Raw genomic sequence first — 17,332 nt, forward strand, 5'->3', positions numbered from 1 at the left:
TATTTATTTATTTAGTGCTTAGCAGAGGTGGTGGGTTGGAGAATAGTGGGGCTGAAATCAATATTTCAATTTTGCGCATGATAAACTCGAAATGCCTATAACACACCCAGGCAGAGTGGTGGTCAGGGGGAGAGGTTGAGACAGGAAAGAAGACAGATCATTCGTTTTTTAACAAATATATATTGAAAACCTATCCCGTGCCAGGTCCTATTCTGCGTCCTATTCTAGGCTCTGGAGATTCTTCTGAGAATACTAACAAAACTCCTCACGACCTCACCTAATGGTGAGACAGGTCATAAACAAGCCAGCAGTCAAGCGCGCAGTAATGTCTGCAAAGTCTTTAGCTCTCCAGATGGGATCACTGCTAATGCTGTTTTTAATATCTGGAGTGTTGCGAGTGCCAGAACATGGGTGGTGCGATTTAGGAGCACCTTCTCTTCGAAACGGGTGGCGACCGCCCGGGTAGGGGCCAGATTTCTAAAGCAGCGGAATGGCAGTTCTGCGCAGGCGCAGCCTCAGTCTGGCGTCCTAGGCGACGGCCTAGGAAAGCCCCTGCGCAGGCGTGACTCAAGAGGGCGTGAACGCCTGCGACCAGGCGGTGGGGCGGGGCGGCTCGGAGTGCGCCTGCGCACAGCGTGCTCTCGCCCGAGGAGCCGCAGTCTGGAGAGCGCCTAGGCGGCGTTTGGGAAACCTCTGGCCTGCGTCTCCCGCGAACCCGGCGTCGTTGGCCTGCATCCAGGGCGGGGACGTCCGCCGGGCACGGGAGGGAGCCAAGATGCCGGTGAGAAGAGTTCCTCAGCCTCGGGGGTTTCTCCTTATCCTGGCGGCCGGGCTCGGGGCGCGGCCGTTGCCATGGAGGCGCGGGGCCGGCGGGCGCCGGGATGGGGCGGGACAGGACAGGGCCGGGCCGGGCGGGCCCGGGCAGTTGGGGAGCAGGACTGGTGGGCCCCGGGCCCGCGAGGGTGCAGACGGCCCTGGGAGGGCCCGGGGCAGGCCCTGCCGCCTGGGTCGCTGCTGCACCCCGCAGGGCCTGCGCCTCCTGACAGAAAGGCGCTGTGCCTGAGGAGGCGCGCTGCGCCCAGCCCTGCCTCCTGGGTAGGGCGTCTGGGAGCGACCTCGGAGGGTCGGCTTTGCAGGCTCCGCACCGACCGGGGGCTTTCTGTGCTGCGGAGCCAAGCTCCCGAAGGCTGGGAAGTGAGGGCTGTCTGCTCCTACTCCTGGGCCCTGACTCGAGCTGTCATTCCTCCCGTGGCTCTTCAGCTTACAATGCAGAATGTAACCGTGGGTGTCTTTGTGTGTGAGGGGTGTGGGTAGGGTAGTGGGAGGTGATGTTTGGCCCTTTTTTTGTGTGGTTTGTTTAGATTGAGGTAACATTAATTTACAAAAGGTGTGTTTGTGATTTAGGATTTCGCAGGTGGTTATGGTGCACTGAATTAGGGGACGTCGTACATCCATTATAGGGTCATGGAAAGCGCTTGCGTGGTAGCCAGTTAATTGTTGCTATTGAGACCTCGGACTTTTTGTTCTTTCTGGGCCTGTAGTTCCCAAATAACTAAAATTTTCCTCATGGGATTGTTGTAGAATGAAATGAAATAATGTCCTTCAAGCATTGAAGGACAATGCTTGACATTTAGCATTAAATGCTCAATATTCGTTCCTTCTTACTGCATTCAAGTAATTTATCAACTCTTGCAACAAGAACTGGGTACTAACAAGATGTTAGGCACTGGAGAGAAAATGGTCAACAAAATCTGCTAGGTATTTGAACGTTAGAGGAGAGATGCTTGCCTTCTTGGGCAGAGGTGAAAACCACACCTGTTTACAGAGACAAGACACTTAACGTTAATAAAGTGCAGGGGTGGCTACATTGGATCGAAGTCGATTCCAGCGACTTGTAAAGTGTTGCCACGTAGGAATGCTGGCTGGTCAGATCCTGTCCTTTTGAGAGTCAGTCTAGACGTTTTTGTGAAAATTCTCACTTTAAAAATATTAGCAATAAATTCAAAGTATTTTTAAATACCGTGAGTGAAACAAAAGATATTGGTGGGCCGAATTCATCCCTTTGACCACCTGTTTGCAGTCTCTGGTGTAGGAAGAGGGGAAAACAGACCTTAATCAAATAAGTAGCAAATAGAAGTAGAATTGTAACCAGATACAGGAGGAGAAAGAAGGGTGCTGTAGGTTAAATGAAGTTAATCAGGGTTTTTATGCCATTAGCCTCTGTGGTTATCACCTGCGGTCTTAATCGTGCTAATGCAGAAGGGAGCAGAACAGGTAGATGGACTAAAAACACTGCTGAGGGGAGCAGTGGGAGAGACAGGAGAGGTCTGCCGTGCCATGTGGGTATCTCCCTGGCCAGCCGGGAATCGAACCCACGCTGCAGAGGCTGTGGACAGCTTCACAGCACTGTGCTCAACCCACTGCGCCACCAGGGAGACCCGGAACTGTGTTGTTTTGATATAATACAATTATCAGTGACAATGGCTTACCTTTATTTCTCTCATGCTTACAGTAGGAATTGACAAATAACAGTTCAATGAATCTTTTAACCTTCTCTTCAATATTAATTTAGATTATAAATCATAATTTCAAAAATTGAAACTTTGCAAATACAAGTATTCATAAGGTTAGAGTCATACTAACCCTTTTTTCTTTGTCTTTGGACTTTTTTTTTGAGTCATACTTTATTGACATTGTCAATATACGAATAGGACAAGTTTTTTTCCCCCCTGTTAGGTGAGATTTTTTTAATTTGCCAAATTTGCTCACACATCTTCACCTTGAAAATGTGGCACCTCAAGGTTTAGTCAGGGTATGTAGGATAAGTGAAAAAGTATCAGGCTTTTCTGCCCTCCTGCCATTAGTATAGATGATGGATCCTTGAGGTCCTGAATGCATGCCTGATGGCGGACACCTGGAGTGGGGTGTGGGCATATGTAGATTGGCTTCACCTGGGCTAAGACTGGGCTTATAAGGGCGGCATCACGGGGACGCCAGCAGAGAACAAGGCCATGAGAGAACGCTGGAGAGCCCAGAAAGAGTGAAGACTTGCTGGGGGCTGGGAGGACTGCTAGCCTCCCTGCCCCCTCAGCACCCCTGCCTGCTGTGTACCTGGTAAATCCCAAAAAAAGCCTGAAAAGCCATCTAGGGCTCCAGGACTTCTCCTTTACCCCGTCTGCTTGGGTCATAGAAAACCTGCACTCTCCCTTCCTGCCCATTACAGGGTACTTTATTCCTTTTTCACTTTCATGATTTTTACACTGCTGCCAGATCTCTTAGCACTTGCTTTGAATTCTGTCTTCAGAGCATCTTTCACTGCTTTTACACAGATCTGGGAGTATTGAATGCAGGGAGTCCAGCCTGTAGCCGGTAGGCCACCATGATGTGTCCAGAGTCACAGGGTCTGGTTGAATAGCCTCTTTCCTATCTTTAATTTATTGTCTTGTATAGAAAAGGCAGTGTATGGGTTTATTTATTTTTTTAAAGATTTATGCATACAAGACCTGGGGTACAGGCCAGAGGTGTGGGGGGTGAGAGGACTCACCAGAGATAGAGCGGGGGAACAGAACAGGCACACTGATTGGCATGCACTGCTGAGGTGAGCAGCAGGCGAGTCAGGAGAGGTCTGCTGCGCCATGTGGGTCACCTCCCTGGCCAGGGATCGAACTCTTGCTGCAGTGGCTGCAGATAACTTCATAGGTTGTGTCTTATAACCCCTTGCGCCACCAGAGAGGCCCAGTATATGGATTTATTATATGATAAAAAGCATTTTACTAATGCATTATAGAAAATAAAAATGAAAGTCTCAGGAAACTAAGGACCTAGTACCGTATTCTTGATTAAAATTGTTAGCCATAGTCACATGTGTTTTCCTACAGGTGGGAAACTCAGAGGAAGTTAGGGACTTTTTGTGCAGAAAGAAGTCCTGTAATATATGGGTTCATTTTCTGTTTGAATAGCATTTACTGTAAATGTAACTTAGATTCTCTCTCCTCACCTGCATGATAGAGAAAACATTTTCTTTTTTATAAAGAAAATACTTTCCCTTTCATTTCCTTTAATAAGTTTTTCTGTAGCTCTAAGATCTTTAATTGTATTTAACAAAAATATATGGTGTGTTTAATATGTACAATGCCCTGAGATTGCAGAGTATCTGTAGCTTTTTTTCTGTTTTACTTTATTCTTGCCCCAACCCTGACATTGTTCAGATTTTTTTTTTTAGATTTGTTTATGTGTAGAAGAACTGGGGTATAGGCCAGGGGGTTTGGGGGTGGGATGGGTCAGAGGATTTGCCAGAGACAGAGTGGGGAGCAGAACAGGCAGATGCACTGAAATACACAGTTGAGGGGAGCAGCGGGTGAGATAGGAGAGGTCTGCTGCACCATGGGGGTAGCTCCCTGGCCAGGGATCAAACTCAGGCTGCAGTGGCTGGAGATAGCTTGATAGTGCTGAGACTTTAACCCCTGTACCATCAGGGAAGCCCCATTTTTCAGATTTTAATTTGATTAGTTGAAAGTAAAAGTAAATGTTTTTTTTCATTATTTCTAAACATTTTTTCCACCAGATCAATAAATCAGAGAAGCCAGAAAGCTGCGATAATGTGAAGGTGGTTGTTCGGTGCCGGCCCCTTAATGAAAGAGAGAAATCGATGTGCTACAAGCAGGCTGTCAGTGTGGATGAGATGAGGGGAACTATCACTGTACATAAGACTGATTCTTCCAATGAACCTCCAAAAACGTTTACTTTTGATACTGTATTTGGACCAGAGAGTAAACAACTTGATGTTTACAACTTAACTGCAAGGCCTATTATTGATTCTGTTCTTGAAGGTTACAATGGTGAGTACTTTATATAGTTTATTTTTTTAAAAAACAACTTGATCAAGGTGGTATTAATACCCCAATAAATTCACCCATTGTAATTGTAAAGTTTGATAAATTGTAATAAATAGTTTTGTTTTTTTTTTAAGATTTATTTTTATTTATTTATACAAGCACTGGGTACAGTCAGAAGCGTGGGAGGGCGAGAGAATTCACCAGAGCCAGAGCGGGGAGCAGAGCAGGCAGAAGGACTGAAGTACACTGCTGAGGGGAGCAGCTGGCGGCAGGAGTGGTTTGCGCGCCATGTGGGACCCTCCTCCGGTGGCAGGGGAGCAGCCGGGGATCGAACCAGCACTGCAGAGGCTGCGGGCAGCTTCGCAACCCAGAGCTCAACCGCTGCGCCACCGGGGAGGCCCTGTAATAAATAGTTTTGAAACCACTGCCACAATTCAGTTTTATCACTTTAAAAAGTTCCTTGATGTCATTTGTAGTCCTGCTGTCATTGCTGGATTGTATTCCATCGTATGACTCTACCATCTTTTATGTTATTTGATGGGATTGTTCTAGTTTCTTGGTTAAATACTGCTATGAATAGTCTGTGTCTTTATGCAGATACATCTTAAACTTTCTCATTGGGAGATAACTTACAAGTGGAATTACTGCTCATAGAGTTATTGCATGTTTATCTTAAAGGAGATTATCAAACTGTTTTCAAAGGAGGTGATGATGGTACAGTACTACTTTTTTCCCCACCAGCATGATATGAAGGTTATGGTTTTCTTATATTCTTGCCAACATCTAGATTATGAGTTTTTTTAATTGTAACCATTCTGGTGTATCTTAGTGGTATCCCATTATGTCTTGTATTTCTCTGGTAGTACAGACCATTTATTTTTCCCTTTTTTGCAGTTTTTGTTTATGTTTAGAAGAAATGAAGTGTAGGCTAGAGGTGCAGGGGGTGAGAGGTTTCACCAGAGACAGAGTGGGGAGCAGAACAGGCAGATCTACTGAAATACACTGCTGAGGAGAGCAGTGGATGAGACAGGAGAGGTCTGCTGCACCATGTGGGTCAGCTCCCTGGCCGGGGATTGAACTCATGCTGCAGTGACTGGCAATAGCTTGATAGTGCTGATATTTTAACCCCTGGGCCACCAGGGAGGCCCCAGAGCATCTATTTATTTATTTATTTGCTATTTGTATATCCTCCTTGGTAAAATACCTCTTAAAATATTTTACCCATTTTTTTTTTTTAATACTTAAAGAGCAGGTTTATTAGGAAAGGGGGACAAAAGAATAAAAGACACTTGCATAGACACAAGCGGGCAGAAAGAGCTGCCCCAAAAGGGACACGTTTGCTGAGAGAGGCCTGCATAGTTGCAGGCAGGTGGCCTTGAGGAGAGCGCCCTCTGCTGAGGGGGGTCAGTAAGGAGAATCCCCGGCATGGTACAGGTCATGGGCAGACAAGAAGCTGCTGCCCTGCAGAGGGAGAGAGTTGGTGAAAAGAACTACCTGCATAATCACAGGTGGGCAGAGGGACTGCTGCCTATTACCCATTTTTAAATTCCATTGGCTGTCTTCTTACTGATTTATGCTTTTTTGGTATTTTGTATTCAATCCTTGATCAGCGATTGAAAATATTTTCTCCTGGTCTGTGGCCTGTCATTTTACATATATGTATTTTTAAATCTTTTGATTCTTTTATTTCCTTTTTATTTTTTTAAAGAATTATTTATTTATGGGGTCTCCGTGGTGGTGCAAGGGTGGTGCACTATGAAGCAATATACAGCCTCTGCAGCACGAGTATTCTATCCGTGCAGCAGACCTCTCCTGTCTCATCTGCTGCTCCCCTCACCGGTGTACTTCAGTCAGTCTGCCTGTGCTGTTCCCCATTTTGTCTGTGGTGAATCCTCTCACCCCCTGCATCTCTGGTCTGCATCCCAGTTCTTGTATGCATAAATAAATAAATCTTAAAAAAAAGATTTATTTATTTATACATACAAGAACCAGAGTACGGGCCAGATGTGGGGGAGGGTGAGAAGATTCATCAGAGACAGAGTGGGGAATAGAACAGGCAGACTGACGAAATACACGATGAGAGGAGCAGCCGGAGAGACAGGAGAGGTCTGCTGTGCCATGTGGGACCCTCCCGGCCGGCCAGTATCAAACCAGCGCTACAGAGGCTGCGGACAGCTTCACAGTGCTGCCCTCAACCGCCTGCGCCACCAGGGGAGGCCCACATTTTATATTTTTAATAGTATTTTTTCTCTAAGAGAAAATGTGTTTTGTTTTTTTTTTTAAGAGAAAAAGTTTTCAATTCTGAATAAGTCCATTTTATTAATTTTTTCTTGTCTCATGCTTTTGGTGACATAGCCAAGAAATTTTTACCAAACCCAAATATATACAGATTTTCTCCTATGTTTTCATCTAGAAATTTTAAGTTTTATTTATAGTCTCAAGTAAGGGTCTATTCTCTTTATTTCTTTACTTCCCCATTTCTTATCTATGATATCCAGTTGTTTCAGTACCATTTGTTCAGAAGGCCAGCCTTTCCATATAGAATTGATGATTTTTTCAGAAGTCCACTAAACATGTGTAGGCTTATTTCTGGATTGTCTATTCCATGTCCTGTTTTTATTATATGTTTATAGTATAGGTTTTGAAATTAGGCAGTATGTTATTTAACTTTATTACTCTTTTTTCAAAAAGACATTGACTTTTCTAGGTCCTTTCCAATTTTCATAGAAATGTTAAGACCATCAGGTCAATTTCCACACACATGAACTACCTACTGGATTTTTGATAGGGATTATGTTGTTTTTCTGACAATATTGAGTCTTGTGATCTATGAACATGTTACAGTTCTCTGTGTCTTGTTTGATTTGTTTTTGTAATTATACATTGTCAATATATAGAAATGCAATTCATTATTTTAGGTAACTTTTTACATTGAGATGGATTTTAACAGTTGACTATTTTAACCATTTTATAGTATACAAGTCAGGGTGTTTTAAGTAAACTTACAGTTCTTTGCAGCTGTCATCATTATCTATTTGAAGAACATTTTCATAACCCCAAAAAGAACTGCCTGCTAGTAGTTACTTGCCATCCTCTTCCCTCATACTCAGCAACCATTTACCTACTTTGTGTGTAAGTTTGTTGATTCTGGGCATTTCATACAAATGAAACCATTTGCTCTGTACTTCTTAGTATCTGACTTTTACTTAGCATGTTTTTAATGTTTGTAGGTTGTAGTTTATATCATTATTTCATTTTGTTTTTTTATGGCCACATAGCATTCCATTGCATGGATATGCAGTTATGTATTTTAATTATGGATAAGTTTTTTTTTTTTTTTTAAAGATTTATTTATACAAGCACTGGGTATAGTCTGAAGCATGGGAGGGTAAGAGAATTCACCAGAGCTAGAGCGGGGAACAGAACAGAACCAATGCGCCACCAGGGGAGGCCCAATTACGGATAAGTTTTAAATGCATTGTTAGGCAGTTTTGTCATTGTACAAACATTATATAGTGCAGTGCAAACCAGTATAGCTTATGAGGCACCCAGGCTACATGTTACAGCCTATTGGGACACCATTGCATATGTAGTCCCTCATTAAAGAATGCACGAATAGATTATATTTTGTTTATCCATTCATCAACTGAGCATTTGGATTATTTCTGTTTTTTGACTTTCATGAATGATGTTACAATGAACATTCTTGTACAAGTTTTTGTGTGCATGTATATTTTTAATTTTCATGGATGTGGAATTACTGGGCTAAAAATGAACTGACAGATTTTCCACAGTGGCTATTCCATTTTTATATTCCACCAGCAATAAGGTTGATGGGATGTGAGGTTTCCAGTTTCTCCACCTCTTTACCAAAGCTTGTGGTTTTCTTTTTGATTATATAACTTTTCCAGTGACTATAAAGTGATACATTAATGTGTTTTGCAGGTTGACCTTGTATCCTGCACTCTGCTTTTTTTTTTTTTTTTTGGACAAACTCACTACAGTTTTCTATGCACAAGAGCATCTTGTCTGGAAATATAGTTCAACTTCTTTATTTCCAATCTTTTCATTATATGAGTAGCACTGGCTAGGACCTCTAGTACATTGCTGTATAGAAGTGGTGAGTATGGGACCTCCCTGGTGGCGCAAGGGGTTAAAGCACAGCACTGTGAAGCTATCCACAGCCTCTGCAGCATGAGTTCGATCCCAGGCCAGCCAGGGAGCAACCCACATGGTGCAGCTGACCTCTCCTGTCTTGCCCGCTGCTCCCCTCAGCAGTGTATTTCAGTAGATCTACCTGTTCTGTTCCCTGGTCTCTCTCTGGTGAATCCTTTCACCCTCCACACCTCTGGCCTGTACCCCAGTTCTTGTATGCATAAATAAATCTTAAAAAAGAAAAACAAGTAAAACATTAACTCTTTCACTAGTAAACCAGTAAGGATAATGTTATCTCTACATTTTTCATAGATACCCTTTATCAGAGCAAGGAAATTCCCTTCTGTTTTTAGTTTGCTGACAGTTTTTTTTTTTTAATGGGATTTTGTCAAGTGCAGGTTTTTCTCCATCAGTTGAAATTATGTTTTTTATAAGTATTTTAATATGGTCAGTTACATTGAATTATTTTTTTTATATCTTTTTTAAAGATTTATTTATTTATTTATACAAGCACTGGGTACAGTCAGAAACGCTGGAGGGTGAGAGAGTTCACCAGAGCCAGAGCGGGGAACAGAACAGGCAGACTGACGAAATACACTGCTAAGGGGAGCAGCGGGCCTGGCAGGAGAGGTCTGCGTGCCATGTGGGACCCTCGCTGGCTGGCGGCACCACCAGGGGAGGCCCTGAATTATTTTTAAATGTGAAAGAGCTATGCATTTGGTCATGGTGTATTATACTTTTTTGTATGTTGTTAGATTTGATTTGCTAAAATTGTGTTTAAATTTTTGATAATTTTCTTCTAATGTCTATTTGGTTTTGGCATCAGGGTAATGCTACATAGAATGAGTTGGAAAGTATTCCCTCCTTTTTAATTATATGGAAAGATTTACCTAGAATTACTATTACATTTTCCCTAAATGTTTGGTAGGATTTATCAGTAAAGCCTGGGAGAAGAGGGGTTGTGTGTGTGGGGGAAAGCTTTTAACTATAATTTATTTATTGGTACAGGGCTATGTGGGTTACCTATTATTTTCTTGAATGAGCTTTGGTAGTTTGTCCTTTCACAAAATTTGTCAGTTTTGTTAAGTTGTTGAATTTACTGGGGAAAAATTGTTTTTATCAGTCCCCTATTGTTAGATTATAGTAATATAATCTTTCTCTTTCCTGATGTAGGTAATTTGTGTCTTTTTTTTCTCTTTTTTGATTGGTCTGGCCAGAGGTTTATGATTTTTAATGATCTTCTCAAAGAACTGGTGTTTGGCTTTATTGTCCTTTATTTTTTTTATTTTCCATTTCAATATTTTCTGCTTTTATCTTGTTTCTTTTCTCCTACTTCATTTTCTTTTTCCTTGCTCCTTTTTAAAAAAAATTTATGCGTACATGAACTGGGGTGTAGGCCAGAGGTGTAGAGGATAAGAGGATTCACCAGAGACAGAGTGGGGAGCTAAATAGGCACATCTACTGAAATATACTGCTGAGGGTAGCAGCAGGCACGACAGAGATCTGCTGTGCCATGTGGATTAGTTCCCTGGCCAGGCATGGAACTCATGCCTCAGTGGCTGGTAATAACTTTAACCCCTGCGAGAGACTTTAACCCCTGCGCACCTTTTGCTTGTTCTTAACATGGAAGTTGTGGTCATTGTTTTTTGTTTGTTTTTAAGATTTATTTATTTATGCAGACAAGAGCTGGGGTACAGGCAAGAGGCGCAGGGGCGGGGGGCTGAGAGGATTCACCAGAGACAGAGTGGGGAACAGAACAGCCAGATTGACCAAACAAAGTACACTGCTGAGGGGAGCAGCGGGTGAGTCAGGAGAGGTCTGTTGTGCCATGTGGGTATCTCCCTGGCCAGGTATTGAACTCGTGTTGCAGTGGCTGCGGACAGCCTCATAGGTTGTGTCTTAACTCTTGTGCCACCAGGGAGGCCCCGAGATCATTGTTTTTGAGGCCTTTCTTCCTAATATAGAGCTTCAATGCTGTTATTTACCCCCTAAGTACTGTTTTAGTGGATTCCTGTAGATTTTGACATACTGAGTTTTCGTTCTCATGCAATACAAAATACTTTCTACATCCCCTCTTGATTTCTTCTTTGATAGTGAATTATTTAGTAATGTGTTAGTTTCCAAATATTTTGAGTTTCCAGAGATGTTCTGTTACTGATTTCTAATTTAATTCCATTTGTTTCATTTTTTTGTTGTTTCTGTTGATATGTTTTCAAGTTTATTGATCTTCCCTTCTGCGTTGTCTAGTGTACCTTTAACCCTGTCTGTTGTATTTTTCATTTCACACTTTGTAGTTTTCATCTCTGGAAGTTTGATTTGGGTTTTTGTTATATCTTCCATCCAGGTTTCTTTTCAACATACATAATATAGTTTTTATTACTCTTTTTTTTTTTTTTTAAGATCGATTTATGTATACAAGATACAGGCCAGAGGTGTGGAGGGTGAGAGGATTCACCAGAGACAGTGGGGAACACGAACAGGCAGATTGACCACTGCTGAGGGGAGTAGCGGGCGAGTCAGGAGAGGTCTACTGCGCCATGTGGGTTGTTCCCTGGCCAGCGGAGGATCTAACTGTGCCGCAGTGGTTGTAGAGAGCTTCATAGGTTGCATCTTAACCCCTTGTGCCACCAGGGAGGCCCAGTTTTTATTATTCTTAATATCCTTGTCTGCCAATTTCAATGTCCGTGTCGTTTCTGAGTTGGTTTCCATTGGTGGATTTTTCATTATAAATGATATCTTTTTTTTTTTCAACTTCGGCACTTTTTGGTTGGATGTGAACATTGCAGATTTGACCTTGGATATTTTTTATTCCTGTAAATGTTTGTGATCTTTGTTCTGGGATGCAGTTACTTGAAAACAGTTTGATTCTTTCAGATCTTTCCTTTTAAATTTTTTAGTTAGGAAGAGGCCAGTTCTCAGTCAGGGGTTCCTATTTCCTATGACTGTGACAAAACCCTTTTGTATACTGTGCCTAGTATCCCATGAATCATAAGGTTTTCAAGTTTGACTGGTGGCAACAGATACTGTTCCTGGCCTGTGTGTGTGGAGGATGACCCTGCAGGTCTTTGGAGCTTTGTCTGTGACTTTCTCTTCTCTGGTATGGTGCCCTACAAATTATAAGTACGTGGCCTCTCTAGACTGCAACTCCTTTTCAAGTCAGGGATGCTGCCAATCACTACTTGGGCCCCCCTATTCCTGTTCTAGAACTTGGATTATCTCTCAAGACAAGAAGCCGGTTCATTGAGGAATACTGCAAATGCTTTACTCTTGTAGCACAGAGTACATGTTTATAATTGTTGATAATAAAGAGAAATATGAACTAGGATAATTTTAAATCTGGAACAAGTTGCATCATAGTGTCAAAGGAATTAATTTGTAGTTCTATAGCATTGGACTGCAAAAATCATTGTTTTCTTCATCATTTTCAGGGACTATTTTTGCATATGGACAAACTGGAACAGGCAAAACTTTTACTATGGAAGGCGTTCGAGCTGTTCCTGAACTTAGAGGAATCATTCCAAATTCATTTGCTCACATATTTGGTCATATTGCAAAAGCAGAAGGTGATACAAGGTAAAAGAGAATTCTTTTATTTTTTAATGTTGACAAATACAAACATGGAAAAGACAAAGTTGGTGTTAATTTTATCAGCACTCTTAAAAAAATAGAATACCTATAGGGGCAGTTTTATGTTTTTAAAAATGATGTTTTATTTATAGATTTTTGGTTCGAGTATCTTATTTGGAAATATATAATGAAGAAGTTCGTGACCTTTTGGGCAAGGATCAGACACAGAGGTTAGAGGTAAGAGTAATTGAAATTGGAGTACTTTCCAGAGCACAATATTTACTAAGTTAAAGTCCTTTTTGTACAAAAGTTACTTTTAATAATTTACTTATTTATTAGACAGATAACAGGATCACATGATTAAAAAAAAAATTGAAAAAAAATTCCTGCTTTGAAAAGTCTTGTCCTCCCCTTCTGCCCCATTCTCCCCATCCTATGATACCCACTTTCAGTATCCTTTCAGTGTTCCTTTTTATATAAGTACAAACAAATTCAATTTTATTTTCACCCCAAAAGTAGCATATTATTATCACTGATCTGTCTACTTTTATATTTATTTATGCTTAGAAGAACTGGGGTGTAGGCCAGAGGCGCAGGGGGTAGAGGATTCACCAGAGAAAGAGTAGGGAGCAGGGCAGCCATATCTACTGAAATACACTGCTAAGGGGAGCAGTGGGTGAGACAGGAGAGGTCTGCTGTGCCATATGGATTAGCACCTTGGCTGGGGATTGAACTCATGCCACCGTGGCTGGCGATAACTTGATAGCCCTGAGACTTTAACCCCTGTGCCACTAGGGAAGCCCGATCTGTCCTTTTTTTTTTTTTTTTTTAAATTAAAATTTTGTTGAGATGAATGTAAATTCGCATGCAGTTCTAAGAAATAATAGAGCGATTACCCTTTATAGAGATCTACCCTTTACAAACTTTTCCTCAATGGCAACATTTTACAAAGCTATATTATAGTATCACTGCCAGGATATTGATATTGTTACACTTTACAGATCTCAGATATCCCCAGTTTTTCTTGTACTCATTTGTGTTCCGTACTATTCTATCACATGCCTAGATTAGTATGTCCACTACACAGCCAATACTAACCATTTCCATCAACATAGATGTTTCACGTTGCCCTTTTACAACCGCAGCCACCTTTCTCAATAATTATCACATGGTTAAAGAATTTGAGTCGGTACATTATGCAATTAACTGATAAGTGTACCTGAATTATTTTTTTAATTATTTTTTTAAAATTGATAGAGAATTCAGATAGCTTAATATTTACTATTTTGAAGTATACAATTTAGTGTTTCTTAGTATATTCATAAAGTTTTGCAGTCATCACTACCATCTACTTCTAGAACATTTTCATTACTCCAAAAAGAAATCCCATGCTTATTAATAGTTACTCTCCCATTTCTCCATCTCCCAGCCTCCAGTAATTTACTTCCTATCTCTATGGATTTGTCTTTTCTGGACATTTCATATAAATGGAATAGTATGATATTTGACCCTTTGTATCTGGCTTCTTTCACTTTGTATAATGTTTTCAAAGTTCATTCTGAATCAGTACTTCGTGTTTTAAAAGGTACTTCATGTTTTTATTTTATTGAGTTAAATTGGCATACCGTCTTACTTACCCATTTTATTTTATTTTTTTTTTTTTTTTTAAAGAGGCATGTATATTTATTTATTTATTTGTTTGTTTGTTTGTACATGCACTGGGTACAGTCAGAAGCGCAGGAGGGTGAGAGAATTCACCAGAGCCAGAGCAGGGAGTAGAGCAGGCAGAAGGACCGAAGTACACTGCTGAGGGGAGCAGCGGGCGGCAGGAGAGGTCTGCGCGCCATGTGGGACCCTCCTCCGGTGGCTGGGGAGCAGTCGGGGATCAAACCGGCGCCGCTGAGGCTGCGGGCAGCTTCGCAACCCAGCGCTCAACCGCTGCGCCACCAGGGAGGCCCTACTTACCCATTTTAAATGTACAATTTATTGACTTAATATATCTATAGGGTTATACATCTATCACCACATCAATTTTAGAGCATTTTTGTTAACTCTGAAAGAAGCCCCAAGCCCCTGTGGACCCTAAAACCCCCACTGTATTCTCTAGTCCTAGGCAACTATTAATCCACTTTCTGTCTTTACAGACTTGCCTGATTTTTGATTTACAAAGAAATACAATATGTAATTCTTTTGTGACTACTTTCTTTCACTTAGCATAAATTTTTCATTTTCCATGTTGTATCAAGTATTAGTACCTCATTTCCTTTTATTGCTGAATAATAATGCCTTGTATGGTTATCACACATTTTATTAATCCCCTCATTAGTTGAATATTTGGATTTTTAAAATTTTTTGTCTTTTATGACTAATGCTTTTATGGACATACTATACTGGTTTTTGCGTGAATATGTTTTCAGTTTCCTTGGTTATATATCTTTGAGTGCAATTGCTAGAGCATGTGACAACTCCACTTGAGGAACTGCCAGATTGTTTACCTATTTCTGCACCATCTCACATTCCCATCAGCAGCATGTGAGATTTCTGATTTTTCCACATCCCTGTCATTACCTGTTATTATTTGAATCTTACTGTACCCATTTTAGTGGCTACAAAGTAGAATCTTATTGTGAGCTTGATTTTCATTTCTCTGTTGCTAATGATGTTGAGCACCTTTTTATACGCTTAGTGACTATATGGCTACCTTCTTTGGAAAAACACCTATTCAGATTTTTAGATGGGCTGTTTGTGGTTTTATTATTGAGTTATATGTTTCTAGAAATCCTAGTTTCTAGATACAGTTCCTTTATCAGATACTTGATTTGCAATTTTTCCCCATCTGTTAGTTGTCTTTTTACTTTCTTGATGTCTTTTGAAGCATACACCTTTAAAATTTGATAATGTCGATTTTGATGTTGTATCTCAGGAACCATTAATTCAGCCAAGGTCATGAAGATTTACACTTTCGTTTGTTTCTTAGAGGTCCGTGGTTTTATCGCTTATGTTTAGGTCTTTTGATACATTTTGATTTAATTTTTGTATTGTTTGATATACAAAGAAAGGTTCCACATTCTTTTGCATGTGGATGTCCAGTTATTTTACCATTTTTTATCGAGAAGACTTCTTTTTCCTATTGTGTTTTGTTTTTTATTTTCACTGAACAGGGAGTTATGGCACTCTTTCCAAAAATCAATACAGAGAAAGCTTCCTCGTTCTTTTTCTTTTTTTCCTTTTGTCTTTTTAAAAGGCCATGTAGTATTTTTTTGTGTGCACATAAATTTATTTTGCCAGTCCTCTGTTGAATACTTGTGTTGTTTCTTTATTTTTAAAAACAAGTTATTTTAATTTATTTTTTGTGTAGAACCTGGGGTACAGGCCAGAGATGTGAGGTGTGAGAGGATTGACCAGAGACACAGTGGGTAGCAGAACAGGTGGACCTACTGAAATACACTACTAAGGGGAGCGGCAGGTGAGACAGGAGAGGTCTGCTGTGCCATGTGGGTCAGCTCCCTGGCCAGGGATCCAACTCAGGCCACTGCGATGGGCCTTCACAGTGGTAGTGCTGAGACTTAACCCCTAGGCCACAAGGGAGGTCCTCTTTTCTTTGACTATTACATTACAAACAATTTTGCAGTAAATAGACCAGTATATGTTTCATACATGTGCAGGCATATCTGAATAAATTCTTGAAGCAGGACTATTAAATCAGGTAATAAGTGACTGGTAAAATTTGGTAAAATATCTCCAAATATTTTAGTATTTGAGTCAGACAACAAAAGAGATTTCCCTTTAAATGTTTATATTGGTATTTTTTTTTTAAGATTTATTTATTTATTTATACAAGCACTGGGTACAGTCAGAAGCACAGGAGAGTGAGAGAATCCACCAGAGCCAGAGCAGGGAACAGAACAGGCAGACTGATGACGAACACTGCTGAGGGGCGCAGCGGGCAGCAGGAGAGGTCTGCGCGCCATGTGGGACCCTCACTGGTGGCCGGGGATTGAACCGGCACTGCAGAGGCTGTGGGCAGCTTCGCAGCCCAGCGCTCAAACACTGTGTCACCGGGGAGGCCCAAAAGTTTATTTTTTTAATCACTGAAATTATTAGAATAAAAATCATTTGGCAAGAACTTCCCTTTTTGTACTGGTAATTATAAATGCGGTTTATTCTCAGGAAGTCTTGTCAGTGATTCTCATTTGATTAGATCCAGTGTCCCTGTTTCATCATATTTTATTATGTTTGGCAATCCTGAAGTAAAATTTATAGAAAATAAAATCTGCCTAAATGTGTAATTTTGAAAATTTCAGTATGCTACCCACTTGTGTCATAAAGGAGACTAAAAGTACTTAAAGTGCTGATATTTCAGTAAGTAAATGTTTAGATGTGATCACGTTCAATGATCTATGAAGTAGTTAGGGACATGTTATAATCACGACTACCACAGCCACAAATACAGACTATTATAAGTGGATTGTATTGGTCCTAAACACCTTGATTTGTGTTATTGTCAGTGACAAGGTCTTTTAGTTACTACTAGATCTGAATAGGAGAGTTCTGAGCAAGTTAGTTTTTTCCTGCATTTTTATATTAATATCATTACTATGGAGAAGCATTTTGTTTTTATATGTAAAGTACTTTGAGTCCATACTCAAATATTTTTTATCCATGTGAATACCTGGTAGAACATTGACTGTTAGATGGGACAATTCTTAATTGGTTGAGGTCATCCCTTCCATTTCAGGATATTTAGTATCCCTGGGCCCTGCCTATGAATACTA

General features: G+C 40.8%; 1 protein-coding gene and 1 pseudogene across 6 annotated transcripts in view; one reads left to right on the forward strand and one right to left on the reverse strand.

Moving 5' to 3' along the window:
- KIF3A (kinesin family member 3A) overlaps positions 1–17,332 on the forward strand; it is a 196,958-nt gene that overhangs the window by 1,831 nt on the left and 177,795 nt on the right. For 5 of the 6 annotated variants that reach the window (XM_054694411.1, XM_037509355.2, XM_054694410.1 and 2 more), the window contains exons 2-4: positions 4,565–4,838; positions 12,419–12,563; positions 12,710–12,794. In XM_054694411.1, the coding sequence (XP_054550386.1) occupies positions 4,565–4,838; positions 12,419–12,563; positions 12,710–12,794 (504 nt within the window). Of the gene's footprint in view, positions 1–635; positions 782–4,564; positions 4,839–12,418; positions 12,564–12,709; positions 12,795–17,332 lie in introns of those variants that run through there. The other variant, XM_054694408.1, reaches the window with a different exon arrangement.
- LOC119243486 (ATP synthase subunit epsilon, mitochondrial-like) lies at positions 3,230–3,381 on the reverse strand (annotated as a pseudogene).

This window comes from Talpa occidentalis, unplaced genomic scaffold, assembly GCF_014898055.3.
Source record: "Talpa occidentalis isolate TD23 unplaced genomic scaffold, MPIMG_talOcc4v2.1 talOcc4.13, whole genome shotgun sequence".
In the NCBI taxonomy this organism is placed as follows: domain Eukaryota; kingdom Metazoa; phylum Chordata; class Mammalia; order Eulipotyphla; family Talpidae; genus Talpa; species Talpa occidentalis.